At 36.5% G+C, this 21,483-nt stretch overlaps 4 protein-coding genes across 5 annotated transcripts in view; 2 read left to right on the top strand and 2 right to left on the bottom strand.

The window, feature by feature from the left end:
• Positions 1-1,319: 1,319 nt before the first annotated feature.
• On the bottom strand, positions 1,320-4,436 carry LOC140665494 (BTB/POZ domain-containing adapter for CUL3-mediated RhoA degradation protein 3). Of its 2 annotated transcripts, none has more exons than XM_072891674.1 (4): positions 4,311-4,436; positions 2,636-2,948; positions 2,170-2,368; positions 1,320-2,086 (listed from the first exon to the last, which is right to left on the bottom strand). In XM_072891674.1, exons 1-4 carry the CDS (start codon positions 4,354-4,356, stop codon positions 1,895-1,897), a joined length of 750 nt encoding a protein of 249 aa, XP_072747775.1. In that variant the 5' UTR covers positions 4,357-4,436; the 3' UTR covers positions 1,320-1,894. The 2 variants fall into 2 exon arrangements, with proteins under 2 accessions (XP_072747775.1, XP_072747774.1); XM_072891673.1 differs by lacking the exon at positions 4,311-4,436 and adding an exon at positions 3,174-3,785.
• On the top strand, positions 4,028-5,064 carry Ift20 (intraflagellar transport 20). The gene is made up of 3 exons (XM_072891678.1): positions 4,028-4,151; positions 4,686-4,840; positions 4,921-5,064. Exons 1-3 carry the CDS (start codon positions 4,028-4,030, stop codon positions 5,032-5,034), a joined length of 393 nt encoding a protein of 130 aa, XP_072747779.1. The 3' UTR covers positions 5,035-5,064.
• Positions 5,065-5,631: 567 nt separating this feature from the next.
• On the top strand, positions 5,632-7,937 carry LOC140665496 (transmembrane protein 234 homolog). The gene is made up of 4 exons (XM_072891677.1): positions 5,632-6,254; positions 6,382-6,533; positions 6,622-6,781; positions 6,870-7,937. The coding sequence occupies exons 1-4, from the start codon at positions 6,239-6,241 to the stop codon at positions 6,950-6,952; spliced, it is 411 nt and encodes a 136-aa protein (XP_072747778.1). The 5' UTR covers positions 5,632-6,238; the 3' UTR covers positions 6,953-7,937.
• A 289-nt stretch (positions 7,938-8,226) lies between these two features.
• Positions 8,227-21,483, bottom strand: part of Blo (bloated) — a 109,075-nt gene continuing 95,818 nt past the window's right edge. The window contains exons 4-8 of the mRNA XM_072891657.1: positions 13,782-13,997; positions 11,344-11,504; positions 10,754-10,965; positions 9,814-10,089; positions 8,227-9,103 (exon numbers count right to left, since the gene is read on the bottom strand). Coding sequence (XP_072747758.1) covers positions 8,916-9,103; positions 9,814-10,089; positions 10,754-10,965; positions 11,344-11,504; positions 13,782-13,997 — 1,053 coding nt within the window. The 3' untranslated portion in view covers positions 8,227-8,915. The remainder of the gene's footprint in view (positions 9,104-9,813; positions 10,090-10,753; positions 10,966-11,343; positions 11,505-13,781; positions 13,998-21,483) is intronic.

Raw genomic sequence — 21,483 nt, 5'->3', positions numbered from 1 at the left:
AAAAAAAAATTATATATATATATATATATATATATATATATATATATATATATATACTCGTGCATATATTTTTCATTTGTATAGTTTAATATATAATATATATTTATGCCAGTATAGATCACACAGTTTGTAATTGTTTCTATACATTCCATCTTTACTCATTTAACACCTTCGGAAAATTGAGCAAAACTTATTTTTTACTATTATTATTCTACTGCAAAATGAAATTATAGTTTTCTACCGTCACATTTATGGTCAGTAAATATTTACTTCACATTGATTTCTAAAACATTTTGGTTCCAAATGTTATTCGAGAGATTCATATAGATGAAAGTCAGTATAACAAAATAATGATCACTATACACATGACAATTACGACAGTAATGAAATAATATATTTGGAATGACATTAAAATAGAAAATTTAAAATAAGCTCGTTTATTCAAAATTAGATATATATCACATATGTTATAAGATCCGGATAATTTGCAATCTAAGATCGGAGAAGGGAAATATTCGCAAGTACCCCCTTTATAATGCGAAACTGTTCAATCGTTGCATACATGTTTGAAGAATGCACGAAGTATCAAATAATCTCGAGCACGTGAGATTAATTATGGCTGCGCGCGTCGTCACGTGGATTGCTCATTATCGTATTACATAAAAGTAATACGATAGTGTTGTGAATGATTGTATGAAAAAGTTATCAAAATTATCCGGGTCCTACTGTATTGTATTATTCATTCAAACTGTAAATTTTTAAATACATGTAATTTAACATTATATACGTTTAATATTTCTAATTCAATCGAAATAACAAAGATACGTTTAAAACGTGTCTCTTTAAAATCATTTCTAACTGATATTAGATTTTGATTTGTTATTTTAATGGCAGTGTTTACTCCACATCATCCTTTAAGCAGTTTAATAGAATTCTCGATCTATAGAAAGAAAAAAAAGCAAATAATATAATATATTTTAATCATTTATTGAAATATAAAATTATGCAAATTTATAAGAAAATATATATATATATAACATAAAAGGGATTAACTATAATGATGATGTAGGAATAATAAGCAATAAGAGCAACTAAGTATCATGACAATTAATCATAATAATGCAATAATGATGATGACGAGACAACGATAATGATAATGATGAGAATATAATAAAATAATACTTATACAACAGGTAACAATGCAGTTTTAGTTTTGCACAAATCTTTTCGTAACAGTGTGATTTTAATTTAAATGACTGCTTAAAAGTTGTTATAGAGTATAAATTCATAAATAATTTTATCAGTCACAGAATGGCAACTTGGACTTATTCCCGTCGCAGATTTAATGTAACAATTTGGCACATGAATAGTAAACGCATAGGACACTTGTATGATTTACAGTTTTACAGAATGAAATTAATAAAAGATGCCATTCTCTTATTCGTACATTTATATACATTTATAAATACGCTTGTATAGCAAGAATAGTAAAGAAGAAACTTAAAGACACACAAATTTGTCATTCCATTTTACGTTAATTCCGGGGTCCACGTGTATTTTCTTATAAATGTATTTTCAAGAATCGGAGCATTAATTATGCATGAATTAATTATGAGCATAACTATGCACGAAATTAAGGTTGTGATGTAAGAAATGTATTCGATGATGATCATCCGACCAAAGTTCAACTCTAGCTTTCCTCGAATATTCCACGCACAGAGACGAAAGGGAAGAAAGAAAGAAGAGATTCGACCGACAGGTGATAACCAAGTATCATGTGGAGTTTGTGCTTGGTTATATACTTTGTGTCTTATTTTATATTGATTCGTGTCTTGAAAGAACGAACGACGCTGAGGATCGCGGTATGCGGTGGACTGAGGAGAACAAGACTGGGTCAGTTGGTGTTTTGTTTGTTGGAGCGAAGGCGAGCCAAGCCTGAACGCTCGCCCTCCTCTTCGTCGGATGTGCAAGCTACTACACCGCGCGAAGACGTTGCCTGCATCAACTCCTGATCCGGACCATTTCGATGCTCGTACAACAAAATGTTCAATGTTTCTTCGTATATTCGAGCTTCCGGGAATTCAACCTAAAAGTTTCGTTTGTTACAAAACTCTCTTATCAACGATTAAACATTGTATCACTGTATGCATTTCTTCCTGATGTTTCTACCTTTGTATGCTTCTTATCAGTCGTGTAAACAATCGAATGGCAGCAGACTTCGGCCACTTTACGACCGTGTCCGTAAAATGTCCAACAGCAAATCTCACTCGAGCCGATGACATCTTTAATGAATAACACTCTACCGCTGAATCTAAGTGACATTTTGTCGAATAATTCTATGTTCTTTAGCAGATTGTCATCTGATGTACTGTAAAAATTAGATTAACTTTTTTTAATGACTTTACAGTTACAATAGTAATAGATAGCTATATCAGGAGTAACAAATTTTATTCGCTGAGTCTTATCATCTTTTGTAAATTTAGAGTATTATCTACAAGTTAGACAAGAAACAATATTGCTTCAACATTATCAGTCTATCTTTATATTTTTATTTACATTTGTAAGAGCTGAGAAAAATTGATAAAAATCAACAAAATATCACAATATTCCATTGCCAAGCAGCATTTTATATTACCTCGTATAGGAATATTTATTGTTATGCCTATTAATGAGCAGCTTGACTACAGGTTTAGTAGTATTGCTTATGAGTAACTGCTCTTCTTTCTGAGACGTGATGAGAGGGACTCTACAGATGGGTTCTGCTTCGCGCTCTTTCCGTAGGAGCGCCTGTTCGCACGACTCGGACAGTTCACTGATGCAGTAATACTTTGCTTCAGCTAATAGCTCTGCCATTTCTTTTGTACTTTCTGGCAATGGAACTGAACCGTCTCGCAAAAAATTCAAAATTGTCCCAAAATGTTTGCCGCACCGATCGATTAATATCCAGCCTGTGACAGAAAGAAAAATCATGTAATTCGAAAGGTACAAATAAAATATTAAGTTGAGAAATTCTTAGATGAAATAGATGAAGATAAAAATAGTTCATCATTTTTTCCGAGGATCAAGCGACAAATATTGATACATTCTCCTTTGTAGTTTATCAATTTAAAAATTTTTTAAACTATTACAATCGAAATTATATATCGACGGTATGCACTGTAAGTTTATCTCACCTTCGGAGTCAGTGAGCACTTCCATGCGACCGCTGAACATAGCACGTAGCATAGTATCGTGCTTTTGCAAAGTGCCTATCGTGGTATAATGGAGCGAGCCTCCGATGTTCAGTTTGACATACTCCGAGGGATATTTAATTACCGTCTTGTGCTCGCCCGACATAACGAACTTTTAACAAGTGAACCTGGCGGAGCCGAGGCCGAGGCGAGTACTAAACTGATGACGCGACGACGCGCGACGCGCGACCGTAGAGAAACCGTATATCGATTTTGTCGATATAATCAGAGACACGCTGCGTGTGTGTATATATAACAATATAACCGATAGATATCTAAAGAAACTTTCCCGACGAAATGACGTGACAACGCGCGGTTACGAGCGTGCTCGATGTGGCATCGATCAGCTGTCGCTTTATACTCGCTCTCGCTGACATCGAGAAAGCAAAAAAGACGCGGGTTTTAACGTGTCTGCATGTCGCTCCATTTTCTCTCATTCATTACTGCTCATTATACCAGCATAGAGAACTATGTACTGCTATTATGAACTAACCAGAACTAACAGCAAATGCGAATGCGACTGCGACTGCGACTGCGACCAGCGACAGCACCTTTTTTGATCATGGTATATAAAATTATCAAGAGTGTCGCGAGGTATGTGTAATATTGGATCGTATTAGAGACCCTCTAATAAATGACTGAGCGCAGCGTCATTCAGTTCAGTAGAAAATCTAGTAATGTTGCCAAACTGTTGAGTCCGCTGAATGCGCCCATTGATTTCGACCAATCACAATCGTTCATTCTATTCATCTCGAGTGGAGAACTTCGTGTTATTTTATTATCCTAGACTCGAGAAAATGGCGGACTCGTTAACGAAGTACGGGATTTACATCGATGACTTTAGCAAGATACTCATTTTAGAGCCAGAAGCGGCCAATCAATCAAACAAACTGAAGGACGAGTGTCAAAATTTCGTGTCCAGTAAGTTATGTTGCCCTCGCATTGTTGAGAAATGATATCAATAAAGTCACTCTTGACACTCGCACTTTTGACACTCACCTGATTGCCTTTACTGGCCGCGTAAATTTTCTTACACGTTTACGTGTGTCTGCGTAAATTATTTATTTGATGAATGCTTACATGCGAAAGATGCACGTCCGCACACTCGGATAGCAGTTACCGTCATTTATGATTGCGTTAATAATTAACGAATATCGATCTTATCTCCTTGATGGGAACGCTTAATCGTTCGCGACTGGGATTCCATTGGTCATTGTGGCGCGAATTATATTAAATTTGAATTTTTTACATATACATGCGAAAAATTAAATACAAACCAATATATCTGTAACGTTATATAATATATGAAATAAACGAATTAGCTGATATTAGACTTAATCAAGTTTTTAAAACACTCTATTTTGTCACTGATTGCAACTTTGTTTTATAAATTTAATTTTATTTAAAAAATATTTATCAATCATTATATGGTAATTGAAAATTTTCACTTTGCAGAGATTACCGAATTTGAAAAAAATTCCGATGACTTCATCAAAATATTGGACGATTTAGGAAAGGAAGTAGAGAAAGAGAAAATGAAAACAATCGGTGCACGAAATGTTTTACGTTCCATTGCGAAAGAAAGAGAAGCTCAAAAGCAACAAATGCAGGTTTGGAAATAATTACAAGGATTTTGATAATAATACATGTTACTCGTCTTCGATCGATTTCAGTTTATTTCTTGTTACAGGCCTTAATTTTAGAAAAGTCTATGGAATTGGAACGATTACGAGTACAATATGATTCTTTAAAAAAGATAGCAATGGAACAATTAGAAACTATTGAACATTTGTCAGTGAATTAATATCGAATTAAATTTTTAATTATTTTTTTACAAATTTACGTTAAATTATATTATTCTTTTGTTAGTAATAATTTCAAAAAATACCGACATTTGTAAAATTTAGTGTTTTTAAATTTTAAAGCCGACATTACATATATGTCTCTGACAATAAAGTGTGTTCGTCATTGAATAAGTAGATTTCTAGCTTAACAGCCAATTGTTACATTTGTGAAAAGTAGATAGTGACGAACGTATCCGCCAATCAACTCGCTGGACAACGCAGTGTGTCGATATTTTTGAGAATGGTAGTACGCTCCTGGCTGGATCTTGAATCGTGATGACGTCAAAAAAACTTCGCGCGCGACAAATTATTGCAGACGTTTCTCGTCGAGCATCTGATATTCATCGTACGAGTTTAATATCACGAAACGTCGTTATTATCACAATTTTGATATCTTGTCGATTTATACTTTTTCCCTCCACACGATCAGAATCGTTTTTGCATATGTCACATTGCTTTCCGGCAAAAAGATATATCTACTAAAATAACGTAGGCATCATCGAAAGCAGGTGCGTACATATTTTCAGTTCATTAATTTTTCGTGATTATATTTTTTGTTATATAGTGTGTAATTGTGCATATTTCAACTATTTCTAACATTTACTAAAATATTTCGAGAATAGCAATCTTTTCGATAGATCTTGAATTACCGACTCAGTTTTTACTGCTCCATATTTGTGTTATATTTATAGTGATTATTGTTATTGTGTAAAAAAATACACGACACTTGCGTGTGATAAATTATTGCGTAAAATTCCAGACATTTTTCATAATATATTAATAAATATTATATATAATCATGATTATGTATAAATATCGTATTTTTTAACGTCGACGATTTCAATTCGCTTTTGTGGAAGTCAGTTCTTCGCGTCAGTCATTTGAAGTTATTTGCGCGTCCTTTTCAATCGTCATCCGACAATTAACCGCGCAATTTTATATAACGGTTAACGATGGCTAAAAATATCGCAATTTCGATTTCGATCTTGATCCGTAAAGTCTCGATCTCAAAGATTAATCGACATTAATTACGTTTTTCTAACCTATCTTTAACGGTCGTGATTTATAATAATGTTTTTATTAAAACTTGTGAAATATTAAACGAACTCTTGTAATATTTGCATTACGTGTGTGATATTTTATTATGTGATATAAACGACGAGAATGGCGGTTACTATAGGTTAGGAGACTTTGTATTCTTTCACACATATTTGTTTTTTTTCCACAAACTGTTATAAAAAAAAAAAAAATAAAACAGAAATGAAAAGATATTAATGTGTGTCGTGTGTCTCATTTTTATATTACAGATTCTATCTTATATTTGTGTCTCGTGGCGATTCTTTGGGGAGTAACTAATCCATTTATAAAAAGAGGTGCGCAAGGCTTGGAAAATGTGAAGGCCACCTCCATTTATGGACAATTTATCAAGGAGTTCATGTTTCTCATTACCAACTTAAAGGTTTATAATATTTCTTTTTCCATTATTGTATCAAATAAGTTTATATTATAAAACTAATGTTTATAATTGATTTTATTATTTTACACAGTATATTCTGCCGTTCGTTCTTAATCAGTGCGGCTCAGTGCTGTATTTTCTTACTCTGCAAAACACTGATATATCTCTGGCTGTGCCAGTTTCAAATTCCCTTACCTTTGTGTTTACCGCAATCACAGGCTGGTTCCTGGGTGAGGAAAAGGTCCACAAAAGTGAGTATATATATGAAATTGTTTTCATATTTTTATAAGAAAAAAATATAAATTATTTAATTTATATATGATTTGCTTTACTTTTCAGATACCTATTTGGGAATGATACTTATTCTCTTCGGAACAACATTATGCTGTTGGGATAAATTGAATAAAACTGTGGAATTGTGACTTGTACATTTAAGACAATCATGCATCATTATCCTGTTCCTATCCATCTATAACCTTTTATGGATTTAATTAATCCACATCCATCCTGTATAAATGTGAGTACCACAATAATTAACACATATGATCCAACAAATAATTAACACATATGATCTAACAAATAAGATAAAGTGATATGACTTGATTTTACAAATATCATGGAATATATATAATAATATTAATATATTTAATATTAATATATTTTGTTATTAATGATATTATATGCTAGTTTATTTTGTTTATTAATCATGTTACAAAATATAACTTGTTCTCAGTTTTTGCGGGTTTCTATGTATTTAACGCATCTTACACTTATAAAAAAAAATAGTGTATATTAATACATAATAGATTTTATTGGTAATTACGTACAATATTGTTAATATATATATTCATGATATTTACATGCAAATTGTTTAATGATCCGTATGTACACATACACATGTAAGTAGCACCGAGTAGGAATGAAGTAGTCGCTATGGTGCAAGATGACTATTTATGTCGCCATAGTTAATTTATTTCTTTGTCCACACGCTAAAGCGTATCAGAGTACAACAGATAACGTTTAGCGTTGAATTTTATTCCTTTACACATATTGTTATCGGAAATGGCAAAGGTATTTCTCAAATATCTGAAAAGTTTGCAAACAATATAACTGTACTGTAGAATATAACTGTAATCTGTGATCCACAAATCTAGCGACAAGAATTATGTAGAAACGCGATAGATTCTAATAAAAGTTGGTTAAAAATTACGATTATCAACACAAGATTTATATACAATAAGCATGCAGAGACGAGACTGATCTGTGCACAGAAAGATGATAATTATTATACATATAATTGCCCGTATTTTATATTCTCTCAATTATGGTGATAAAATATGAAAAATATTTTCTCAGAAAAAATTTTATCTAGTAAATATATATATATATATATATATATATATATATATATATATATATATATATATATATATATATATTATATATAAAAAATGATAATGGCACTCTGATTCACGGTAAAATGAAATGACGCGTTAATTTTTCATGATATGCGCAACAAGAATAATTATATAAAAAAATGAAATAAGAAAAATAGTTTTTGTTGAGTCTCGAAGGAAACTCGAAATTTGTTAATACACAATGATATGTTAATTCACAATGAATGTGTCTTAAAAATGCATTCTCATCTTGTGTAACAAATTTAATTCATTAAATTTGGCAGAGAGAAGGCTATAAAAATAATGTAGTATATGATATATTGAGAAAATTCTCCTTTTAGAATACACAATTCTTATTTAAACTTATGCTTCAGAGACTTATAATATTGATAATATTTCTTTTGCAATCTTCTTTGTTATGAGAAGTGTTATATTTATTTAATGCGCAAAGTATAACAATATTAATTTGACGAGCAATTTAGGTTTGAAGCTTCCTCACGTGTCACGTGTACTTATTTATATTTGGATAAGTGTATTTATATTACGCGTAAGAATTTGTGTCTTAAGTGACACAGAAATTCTATAAATTCGCGAAATCGATTAACATGCTAAGAACAATTAATTGCACGTTGTTGCCGCAATTATGCGCTACTCGGTTAAAGAATTAGAAACCCGCGCGATTGCGATCGATATTCGTGTACGTTAAAAAGTATATAAGGCCCGATTGCATCAACATTATTTTGGCTTCAAGCCAGACTTAAATATATGTCTGCCTTTATTTATTTAGAAAGAAAGATAAAAGTAGACACATGTTTAAATCTCGCTTAAATCCAAAATAATGTTGGTGCAATCGGACGTAAGAGGTGTATATTATATCGATAAGTCGCGTTGTTATTATTCAGCGCGCGCCAGATATCGACGCTTATTAATCGCCTACGAGATTACGAGAATTACTCGAGAGACTAGCATTGATCAATGGCCGTCTAATTCAAGCGCGAGATTTCTTGCTCTTCAGCTTGAACCATCCCGCGCTCTTGTTCGGATCGCGTGGCACGGATGTGGACCTGTTCAATTCCGGCTTGGAGCCCCGTGATTTTGTGGCCAGCGATTCCGTGGAGACGGTTCTATCCACTTTTTGCTTGTCCTTCGGTTTCAGGGTACTGCGGTTGATCGTACCTGCAATGATTGTTTATTTTTTATTATCATAAAATATTTTTTAAGAAATTGAGGGAGGGGAGGTTGCATTTAAAAAAATTTTCAAATTTAAAATATATAGATAGCATTTTTACACATTATATATAATAATTTGAAATATTAAAAAATAATTAATATTGAGAAATGTTAAAATGTTGAAAGTTTGATTGAAGGTATTGTATTTTTTTATATAATTTAAGATTAATTAGCGTTAATTTGATATAAATAAAATTAGTTTCTCTAAATTATAAATAAGACAATAATTTGTAGAAAAAGATAATATAGGGCTTGTGTTAATTCAAATAATTGCTCCAATTTAGCCTTAATGATTAAATTCCAAATTAAAAATTGGATGATTAGTTTCCTTAAAAAACTGAGAAAATCTATATTTAATTTTTTCAATTTTTTAAAATTTAATACAATTATTTAAATATTAATTATATTTATTATAAGAAATATTTCTCTCTTGCTTCTATTAAAAGACAAACTTATTATTCATTTATTGAAGTTTAGTACTCTCTTTGCAAATCTTCATTAGCAAAAATTAAATATAAAAAAAAGAAACATTTTCATACTGTAGAATGTTTTATCAAAAATAGAGACGTTTATTTTCTGTAAGTATGCGGGATTTATTGACACATTTTATTTAACGGTAGGAATATTTGTTCATTTTATCCGAGAAACATATTTACTTGTCTTGGGAAGATTTTCTTTGCTTCGTCGAGTTTCCTTTCCTCGACGACTGAGAGTCTCGCGACTCCGTTGTCTGCGTCTCATGGTCGTGATCGGTTTCACGTGTTGTTGCTGATCGTAGTTGATCTCGAACGGTTCCCTGTAATGTCGCGGCTTCCACGGTGCAAGGACACTCACGCTCCTCGACACCGTTCTCGTGTGCGATTGCAACGGTCGATTTAATTCCTCGCGACTCGCCGCCCGACGTCGTTCGTTCGGACCCGGTATTTCGCCGACTGGAATGCAGATATATCAGAGTTGAATCACAATTACAAAGTACGGTTACGCTTGACGACATTTTCCATACTTTCACTGTCGAATATTATTCAACTCGTTAAATAATTTTAAACGGTCAACCAGAGGAAGAAAAAAAGGACGTTTTTCATATTTTCTATGACGTAAGTGCAACCGGTATTACATAACTTTGAACGCTTTTAATAAACAATGGACTAGACCGTATCTTTTATTGATAGCGATAATATGTTATATACAAGATATTAAAAAAAAAAAGATTTAAGTACACGTATTCTTGGACTAATAATAGAACTGACATTTCTTTAATGAAAATTTAATTAGGCAATATATCTTTGTAAGAAATTATTATTTATTTCAATTTTTAAACCTTGAGCTGTCAAAAAAACTTTTTGTTTAAATCGTTTATATAGTATGATGATTATTTAAAATATTTTGACAGCTTTGACAGATATGATCATAAATCAAATTTTGAAATTTATGATCGTGATTTTCAAATATCTTTTGAATATTTGAAAGGATTTTACGTGAATACAGAGAACGATACAAAAAGAATAATATTGCAATATTGTAATAAAATATTAAAAAATAGAACAATTACTAAAATGCTAGATGAAAAATATAAATAAATATATATGAGAAAGATACCTGTAGCAGCATGGAGATACACAACAGATCTTTGTGATCTCTGAGAGTTTTGACTTTGCTGGCTGCTATCGCCCGTTGTGCTCTCACCCGAAGACAACGCGCTTTCAGCGAGCCTCGGAGGTTTCCTCGGAGCTGATATAATACCTAAATGATGGCGGTTCGAATTTGTGACATCACGTCTTGAGCAGGCGTGGTCGTTGAGTCGTTTGTTTCTAAAAATAAGTAATCATTATTGTAGAGAGTATAGAAATTATATCGTAAATTATACAAAACATGCGTATGTGTACATACATTATATTTTCTTCTTCGTAAGAAATATTTTGCAAAATAATTTATTAATGAACAAATTAAAAATTATTTCTCACAAATCTTACATAATCAGAAACTACAAAATAATAATAAATGAATGAGGTAATCAAAAAATAAATAGCATTTATAATAATGATATTAATGATATTAATCACATACAATAAAAAATGTCAAATAGTAATAAAGTTAATCAGTTGGAGAGCAAACATTTAAATCACTCTCGTACAAAATATTTCATAGGCGCATAGCCGTATATGCGCGGTTCGTATTATAGCATTTACCTGCGGTCTCTGTTGGACGAGACGGACTCCTGATCCGTATCGCCGAAGAAGCGAAGATTCTTTTGCACGGAAACTCGTTCAGGCGCGGAGGAAGCTTCCTCATCCTCGGTGCCGGTCGTCAAGATCTCGCTCTCGGGTATTCTCGGCTTTTTATCCACTGGCTGCAAAGTTATCGACGCTTCATTATTCATGATCTCGACCAAATATAGCCGCGCGCGCAGATTATTTCTGCGTATAACAATTACGCCCGCTTATTCCAAATATCGATTTATCGAACGTTGTAATTTTGCGAACAGAAGACGGATTTTGCAAGAGTGCGATAGATTGAAACGTATCGCTGTAATGATATATTATTCCATGGTAATATGTAATTTTCATAGCGCTAAGCACATACTTGGCTGCAGTTTCTCGACTTTTAAGGGTGGTTTTACCAATCTCGATTAATCCTTTGACTATAGTTTTAATTTTTCAGAAGAAATCAATCTTTGAAATCTTTTTTTTTTTTTTTTTTCAGAATAAGAAACGTTAGGAACGTTTAAGAAATATTTTTAAATCACATTTTTATCACAAACATTTTTTACAATCTTTTTGTAATAAAATTCAACAAAATACCATTTGAATTGATTTTCAATAGACATAATTGTATATAATCTGCATCTTTCTATCTGTGATACAACAATATGAGTATATTTCCAAAGAAAATATTTATTTATTATTCAGTCTGAAATAATCTTATTATCCTTTCTATAGGATAATGAGATTAAGGATAAGGATTAAGGACGCTTCGAGTTACTAACGGCGCGAAATAGTAACGTAAGCCTGACTCCTCTTTGTCGATTGTTCGAGACGAACGCAGACGCATAACTAGGCCTCTCCATTGACGGCCGCGAATTTTTTTCGACTCCGAACCTTCTTCGCGTCTCTCCCGATCGACCCGCAGAAAATCGCGCGAGCGCGTTTTTCTGCCAGTACAAAGCCATATTCTTCCGGCGGTTCGCAAAAATCGCGGCCTCCCCCCGTGGTTGCATCGCACGGCGCTTTCATGAGTCATGATTCTTCCCGGGCCGACTCATCCGATAGATCATCGTCCACGGCGAGAGATTCATACGCACGCAATCATCTCGAACGAGCGCGGCTTTACAGTTGCGCGCGCGAGCGAGCATCTTTTCTCCTCTCCTCTCCTCTCCTCTCCTCTCCTCTCCTCTCCTCTCCTCTCCTCTCCTCTCCTCTCCTCTCCTCTCCTCTCCTCTCCTCCCCTTTCCTCTCCTCTCCTCTCCTCTCCTCTCTTAGCTCAGGCTAAGAGATCGGGTAGGAGAGAATCGGGACCTGACAGAGATTATTCCCGCGCGGGCGGGCTTATAGGGCTAGGCAAGCAACCTCCTCTGATCGGCACTTAATCTCGCGATTAAATTAAACCACAGAGCGCGGAGTTAGTTAAGCATTTAATCAAACCGGTAATTGGAGGTTGCGCTGCCCTAATGGCTCCGCGCAGCGACCCGCGCTCTGACTGATGAATGCGTACCGGCCTAGGTGCGCGCGAGATAACCACGGACACGATCCGGAGGAGAGAGAGAGAACCCGCTCGTTATCGGATAATATCCACGAAAAAGATCCTAGATCTCGCGGAGGATGATTTGCCGCGTTTCCGATCAACGGTTGATTTTTTCCGCGATGTCGATACCGAATACGAGACTCCTCGCCCACTTCAACTCGCCTGTTTCGGAGAAAGATATTCATTCGTCTTGAGACTTGAAGACTATCGGTTTTGATTATTCCACCCGAACTCGAAACATTCGGAATGACGTCAGTCGACGGAAATATTTCGCATTCGCTTGTATCCTGTTACTAACGAGGCTACCGGGCAGAACTCGTCGCAATTAGACTTGACTCGTTGCATTAAGTTTTTGTTTTTTCTATATATCGAACGATCAATTGCAAGTAGTAAACATTTTTCTAATATAATCGTGGAGCTGGTTTTTGCGATTTGTCCACTTTACAATTCAAGAATTCAATATGTAATAATAATATTTTGTTTTGCAAATGTTGAGAAAATTAAATATATTATTCAACTTTTTAAAATTGAATTTCTCAAGTTTTTCGAAAAAAAAGTACATCAAATTGTTGTTGCACAGAAAAATTAATGATTTATACAGATATATATACTTCTTATACAGCAACCTTGTGTAGATCAATCTATTTATAATATTGTATAAATTTTTAAAAATAGAGAAAAAACACGCGAAAAAAAAGTATATCAAATTGTTGTTGCACAGAAAAATTAATCATTAATCGATAACGATTTCTACAGATATATATATATATATATATATATATATATATATGCTTCTTATACAGCAACCTTGTGTGAATCAATCTATGTATAATATAAATTTTTGAAAATAGAGAAAAAAAAAACAGAAAAAACACGCGATGCTTACTGTAGCGTTGGATTTATTTTTCCTCGAGAGAGACTTGAACCAGCCTTTGCTCTCCGCTTCTTGGGCCTGGTTGTCTCTGGTCAGGGTATTGCTGGATTTACAGAAGGACTCTTCCTCTCTGGTGAGAGTCCCGGTAGATCTCGAGAGTCTGGTCGGTCGGGGAGGGCTCGGGCTGCCGCTGGGTGTCGATAAGCGTCTGCGTTGACTATAGTCCTCCTGAAACAGAAAAGTCGCACGTTACATTCAGTACCTTCCAAAGTATATATTATATCTGCATACAACGCCATTACATTATATGCAACTACGCTGTCGCCATCCGGACCCCTCCGATTTACCCCATGATTTACTTTCAATTGTTTATCAAATCCAGGGGAAATTTATAGCCCGGACAAAGTGGTCACGGGAAACGTATTAGGCTCCTAATTAGCGTCATCTTAAATGGCACGCGATCTCGTATTATTCTCGAGTGTCTTTCCATACGATTAAATATATCGACTTAATCTGGAGAATACGCGAGAAACACAAGTTCCATACACGTTCGAAATTAAGACCTTCGAGTCGATGCGATAGTGAGGAAATATTAAATGAGATTTTCGGATCTGATTGTCGCGATTTGCCGCAGACTCCAAACGCAACTAGCTAAATTTCTTTGATAAATGAAAGCATGATTCGCTGGCGGAACGCTCTCGTTATTTATTTTAACCGGCGTTTTGGCGGAAAATCGCTCCCGATCTTCCGTCGCGGCTTTCCATTCCGCTACTCGACTCCACTGGATATATCGTAGGCGCCTCGCGGGCCCAGTCTCGGTCTGAAAAAACTCGCCCCCTCGAAGCGGAGGATGCGCGCAGGCAGGCAAGCAGGCAGGCAGGCAGGCAGGCAGGCAGGCAGGCAGGCAAGCAGGCAGACGCGTGTCCGTTTCATTCCTGACGACGTCCACGTCGTCGTTATTATTATCATCGCGTTTTGCATCATCACCATCATCAGCGCTGCCACCTCCGTCATTTACTCTCGCTCTCGCGTATGCATAATGCGCGCTGGCGTGCTACGGCTCCGGGCGCTTATCACGACTCTCTCCCTGTTTATTCATCGGTAAGACCTCGCCAAAGACCGCGCCGACGATCGTAATCGCCGCCGTCGAAGGCCGCCGAAGCCGTCCGCACACGTAACGCGCTCAGGAAACTGCATACAGGAAGTATCGCCGCGTATCGGAATGTTATCTCTTTCAGATCCATTGACGCAATCGATGCGCGATTATGCGTTACTCTTCAATGAAATCAGAATAAACGGCAAAGATATCGATGTAAGATATATTCTATGTATGTGGGTAAGCCTTATAATAACGAGCATTTATAATACGCAATAATCTGTCATATTTTACAGTTCACGTCTTATTAATCCTTAGTTGTTTGAATCTATTGAAATCTTTATCTTTATCTGAATTTTTTTATTCGAATATAAACGATCTTGTGATGTCATGATATTTTATATGTCGGGCCGTTTGATGTATTTATAAATATTCAAAGATCCTTACATACAAGAACTCTTCTCTATCTTTTTAACTAATTGTTACGTCTCTTAGCAATACAGATAAGGATCTAATCGACACGTGTGAAAGATAAATATATGTTTCGGAAGAAGCAGAGTGTGCTGCAAAGAAAAAGTTTTAGAGATCTCTATTGTATATAACTATAATAACATTGTATAGCTCTTTCGCGATCTCTGACATCGTTCGAATAGCAAATCGTAGTTATCGTGAATTTTCTGAAGTACTAGACGAGTATATGAAAGGACGCTGATTCCGTAGTGCATCGATTCTTATCCTCTTTCTCTCTATAGCGACTTACTGTGCGTGCTCGCCGGACCTTTCAATACGCAATATAATAACATATCACGCGTGTACATATGTGCACGTACCCACCGCGAAATAAGCTCTTAAATGACTCACAATGAATAGCCCATATCGCGGAATCATCTGCATAGTACAAGCACGGTGCGCTTCCCTGGTATTCTCCATATATACGAGCAACAATATCCCGCGTGTGTGCTTTCCATAACGAGCCGCGGTGCGCACGGACAACGACGACAACGACGAGGACCGCGATGACGACGAGGACGAAGAAGAGGTCGAGTGATGCTGAGAACGAAGAAAAACCCGGGGTTCCCGGTGTAGAGAGGAGGAAGAAGGAGAAGAGGGAGGGAAGAGAAGGAGAAGGAGGAGGAGGAGGAGGAGAGGAGGCCCTAAGGGTATTGTGACCCACGCACCGCCCTGCTAACTCTTATACCGTCCGTGGCCTTCCTCCTCGACGCGTTCTTTTCCTTCCTTCTCGTCCTCTTCTTCTTCTTCTTCTTCTTCTTCTTCTTCTTCTTCTTCTTCTTCTTCTTCTTCTTCTTCTCCTCCTTCTCCTCTTCCTTCTTCTTCTTCTTCACCTCCTTCGTCCCGGAATGCGTTATGCGCGGCTACTCCCTTGCTCTCTCTCTTTTGTGACTCGGCGTGGGCCGTCGAGATTGGGCTAGGTCGCTTACATACCCAAGCGTCCGCACGCGTCCGCGCGCGTGCGTGCACGCGTGTGTGCGTGCGCGCATCCCCGACGCATAACTCTGCAACATTAAACCGCCCGCCGTAGGTCACCGTAGATTACGCATAAATTCCGAGGGATGCGATTTACGACCTTAACTGGCATCCCACCCTCCCTCCCCTTTTCGCGTCCTGTTCTCGCCGCCCAACTTCTTTCTAGATTTTCTCCCGCTAACTGTGCGCGCGAACGGCCGCCGCCGTCGCCGTCGTCGTCGTCGTCGTCGCCTCCGGTAGGCAAAGAAAATCGGTCACGAGCGAATCGTATTTCTTCCCCCTGTCTTCTCGTTCTTTGGTCGCATATTTCTCGTCACGGTGATACAATGACTTTCCTACTCGATCGAACACACGGTTACGTGGAAAAGAAATAAATCCCTATCACTTTCTTTGTTTTGTTCTCTTTCATTCCCTATCGAAAAATATGTCAGTTGCTAAGAGAGATTAATTGATGAATTAATGATCGCAGGTGCCTAATAAGGATTTTTAATATTCGAGTAAGAGCGAAGAAATCTATAAATACTTGTCAAATTTATATTTTTGTTATTAAATGAAGAGATTCTGCCTCTTCAATCGGCATCGCAATGTATCGCACCGAGTTGATTCAGTCGTAAGAGAATCGAGATGAAATAGGCCACGTCGGTATATTGCCAATGATGCAAGAAGTGTAATAAGGAAAAAAATGGAATCCCGGCGCTCTCTGTACAAAGAGATATTATAGTAAGATCTGTAACGCGTAAAGCCGCAAAATAAACGAACGGTCACGTAATGGGCAATGGAGCTCTGTTGTATCGGGATCCGACAGTGGTTCGCCGATGCATGCACGCGTGCGACTGCATAACCGTGACCATACACCTAGGAAAAGAGAGAGAGAGAGGGAAAAGATTTGCAGTGCGCAGCGAGCCAGGTTGGAAATAATCGCGGTGAGGAAAGCAAAAGGGATGAAAGAAAAGGGAGGGGACGCGCCGCAAGAAACATCCACCTTGAATATCGCCGGCGGAGGACGGGATGTGGTTTGACCAGGAATGCGCATCTGGAGAGAATAACGCGCTTCCATGCGTTAAAGGGAATCCGTTATGATTTTTGCGCCTGCCACCCGCTTCGATTTCTCTCTGTTTATATGTGATAGGATCTGCAAAGCATCGAGGATAATCGATGGAAAGCGTTATCTTTATATCTCTATAAAGACATATTTCTAGAAAATAATTAAAATTAAGATTTAAATGCTTCTTTAATGTTTAATATTATTTAATATTGGGAATATATATGTGACGAAAGAAATATTAAATATGAAAGATTAAGATTACAAGAGCGATAATGAAAGTTAAATTGATCGAGGAATAATGTATAAATATACTAGAAAATATTGATAAAATAATTTGCAAATGTTACGAAACTTAATAGAAAGAACCATAGAGTTTTCTACTACGTGACGATATTTGCGTAGCCCGCAGCTTTTTAATATAATATTGAGAAATTCATTACATTTGTATAGATTGTGTAAGCGCAAAACTCTTTTAGAAATTTATTGAGTCGCACAACTTTCGCGTAACAAAATCTTATATTTGAATTGCTTATGTCATATTACATAATAATTCTTTGGATATTTATTGCGATGTAGAACGTAATTCTCGTATATCATCGATGATATCATTCTTACCTAATGTTCTGTAATCATAACAACTTTCACGTATGTGTATTTAATTTATAAAATTAAACATCTAATTCTCTATGAATCGAGGAAAAATATGTTCTTTTCTTTTTATCGTTATTTAGAAATAAAAAACAAGGAAAGACTAATTTTCCATTCCGAGCTCTCTCTCTCTCTCTCTTTCTGTCTCGTGAGATTCTAATTCTCGTGACGCAAGGTCGTCCTCTTTCTCGTTCTGCACCGGTGGCCGACGCCACCGGGAGTTTTAAAGCACAAGGGTAAACAGGCTATAAGAGGAGATCGGCGTCGATGGAGGGTACCGGGGTATGCGCTTTCGCTCTCGACGACGACCACCATCGCGGTCATTAATAATCAACGGCATGCCGTAGGGGGAAGGACGTTCCTTCTCTTTTTCTCTCTTTCTTTCTCTTTCACGGGCACGGTTTATTTTCTTTGGAACGCATGGTGTCCGACTATACTCAAGATCGTACCTCGATGATACAATTCTTCAGACCATCAATGAAAACTCGCGAAGTACATGATCTGTTGATAATCAAGCTCGTATAAACAAGATCTAAATTTGAATACCACTCGTTTCTTTAAATTAATATTATTTTTATTGTTGGAAAATCTCTTGAAAATCTTTGATATTATAAATTATAAATTTCGTTATTTTCGTATTTTATATATATATATATATATATATATATATATATATATATATATATATAATTTGTTGCAACTTAATAAATTCAATTCAATAATTTTTCTCTTTTATTCTCGACATTTTCATATTTTATGAGTTTAAAGAGATACTTTATTAAATGAAAAATTATTAAACATATCGTTTCTAAACATTAGAAAGAAATGTTTGTGGAACGCAGTGGAAAGATAAGAGAGATTAATTATACATTTATCTTATCGTATTAAATTAGCACTATTAAAAAACAATATATGTCTACGAAATTAATTATCAAATAAAAAAAAAGTATTTTTTTTCATCGAGTTCTACTTGAGCGTGAATTGACATCGGAATGTTTACGGATGAGTTTTTCTCTGATATGGGTGTAAACACTTGCGTGCGCGGACACGCTCTCATTTCGCCACGCCTCGGGAATAATTATAATTAATGAAATGACATCGCGGACTGCGACGAACGGGGACTTTATCGAACGTTCGCGATCACCTCGAGAGACACCGTGTGAAAGAACGCGGGAGGAAGATGCGTATGCGCGATACGTACGAGGCTCGCAGCGACTTCTAACGAGAACCACCATCCCGGTGGGTGCTTCGACGATGTCGATGAATATTAATTATTTCGATCGTGACAAGATATTCTCGTTCAGCTGTTGTCGATTACGACACGTACGACTGTGCATGCTGCCTTGGCCTAAACGTCCTACTTATCTCTTGGCAACGACGTATAATATACAGTCGCGTCAATTATTATAAAATGTCCGTTCAAAATTTATGATAATATTTATTGAAAATCGCAATTATTAAAAATTATTGCTTCGAGAAATAGCTTATCCAAAATAACAGCAGCAATTTGACATATTCATATGCATTTCGAATAACAAAAAGAATATAAATAGTATCGCATCAACTTGGTAGCGTTGGTTTCTAAAGAATATAATGTTTTATAATAATATAATAGAAGCTTTGTAATATAATTCATACATTTCTTTTCAAGCGGTCTTAAAAATGTCGCCAATTTTATCTTTTCAACGATGACTCGAGAGAGAGAGAGAGAGAGAGAGAACTTGTTCCAGCAGGCATAATAAACATTTCTCTTCCCGCTTGTCTCGTATTCATTCTGACAGACAGTATCCTAATTCGCGCGGCGTGAGGTGCTCGACGCTACTCGTAGGTACGAAACGAATAGGGATAGAGCCGCAGTTAGTTGCAGGAAGAATCGTATCTCCCTAGTATCTCTGCCAGTTTTGCCGAGCACATACGGGTCCGTGTACTCGGGTACGACCAGTACGATACATATTGACCGATCAGCCGGTCGACCTGCGTGTATCCCCAAGACCCGTCGCTTAGAGGATAGTTACCGAGGACGTATCTCCTCATATCACCTGGTGGAAATCGACTGGCTGATCCTAAGCGAGGATTTTAACCTGGCCTAGACCAGAATATAGAGACGAACATATATATATATATATATATATATATATATATATATATATATATAGAGAGAGAGAGAGAGAGAGAGAGAGAGATAATAAGAAACAAAGAGAGAGGAAGAGATAGAGATAGAGAGAGATCAGAGGAGAAGAGGAAATTGGCGCGCGATGCGGCAGGTAGAGAATCGTATCGGCAAATTGCAATCGGCGACTGCCTTGTCGGCGACTCCTCGCGGCAAAAGCGGCGCTGCTCTACGCGAGAGACAGAGATAGGGAGAGAGAGAGGGTGAACGCAGGGTGGCGGAAGAAGAAGTAGAGATGAAGAGGCTATCTACAATCCCACAAGTGATACGAATATCCGGCATTGTTTAGGTCTTCAGGGCTCGAACTTATCTGCTCGTGATCGTTCCAGGAATCGCGCGCAGATCGCGGCCTGCTCCTCATTGATACTTTCTCGAACCGACGCGTGCGTGGGCCGAACGATCTAGTTGAGGCTGGTGGATAGACGTGGTCGGAATGTGCGTTGCCGCCTTCGCAGCAGGTCGGCGCTCTTTCTCGATATCGTCATATTTTTCTTGTTGTGTACATGTATTATTATATTATACGAATCGTCAAATATTTAAAATAGTGACAAATCATAAGAAATACTATTTTAATGTAAATTAATTAATTAGTTTATTATAATTTAATAATTACTTTAAAAGTACACAATATTATATAAATTTTTTTTTAAATGATTTTATTACTTTTATTACTTTTCTTTTTTAAAAGTATATATAAAAGATGAATAAAATACATTTAAATTTTGCGTCGAAAATGTCTTTACAAATTTTTTTACTTCTGATAATGTATGAGAAATATGATCTATATTATCGTATTTTTTCTCAAGGATGGATTATCGAAATGACACGATCTTTTCATTCTCGATGGACGAATGCGAAACGAAAGACTTTAGGATGAATGCGAAATGTGCGTTTCAACTCGCGGCACGAAGTACATTTGAGTTGTGAGAATCGAGAGAAAGAAGATTCGCGGCTAAATGACCGAAACTTATCTCAATTACCGCGAGAGATACCGCGAGCTGCGCGCGAGCGAGTCTGTCTGCTGTGAAAGCCGCGCTGGTGCTTTCGCACGGGACGACTCCGTTAATGGTACAACTATTTCGAGAACCTCGCGATCTCACGGCTAAACCTCCTTAACCCCTTATCTATCTCGCCCAGACTTCTCGACTCGAGATCGCCACAAACTCCTCGGCAGCTCAGGACTCGGTTCGCGCGGAAAGTGAGTTTCTTTCTGTCTTTCTCTTTCTCTCTCTCTCTCTCTCTCTCTCTCTCTCTCTCTCTGCAGAGAGTC

Source organism: Anoplolepis gracilipes, chromosome 4 (genome assembly GCF_047496725.1).
Source record: "Anoplolepis gracilipes chromosome 4, ASM4749672v1, whole genome shotgun sequence".
Lineage (NCBI taxonomy): Eukaryota > Metazoa > Arthropoda > Insecta > Hymenoptera > Formicidae > Anoplolepis > Anoplolepis gracilipes.
Note: the sequence above shows the minus strand (reverse complement) of the source record. Positions and strands in the feature narration are given on the sequence as shown.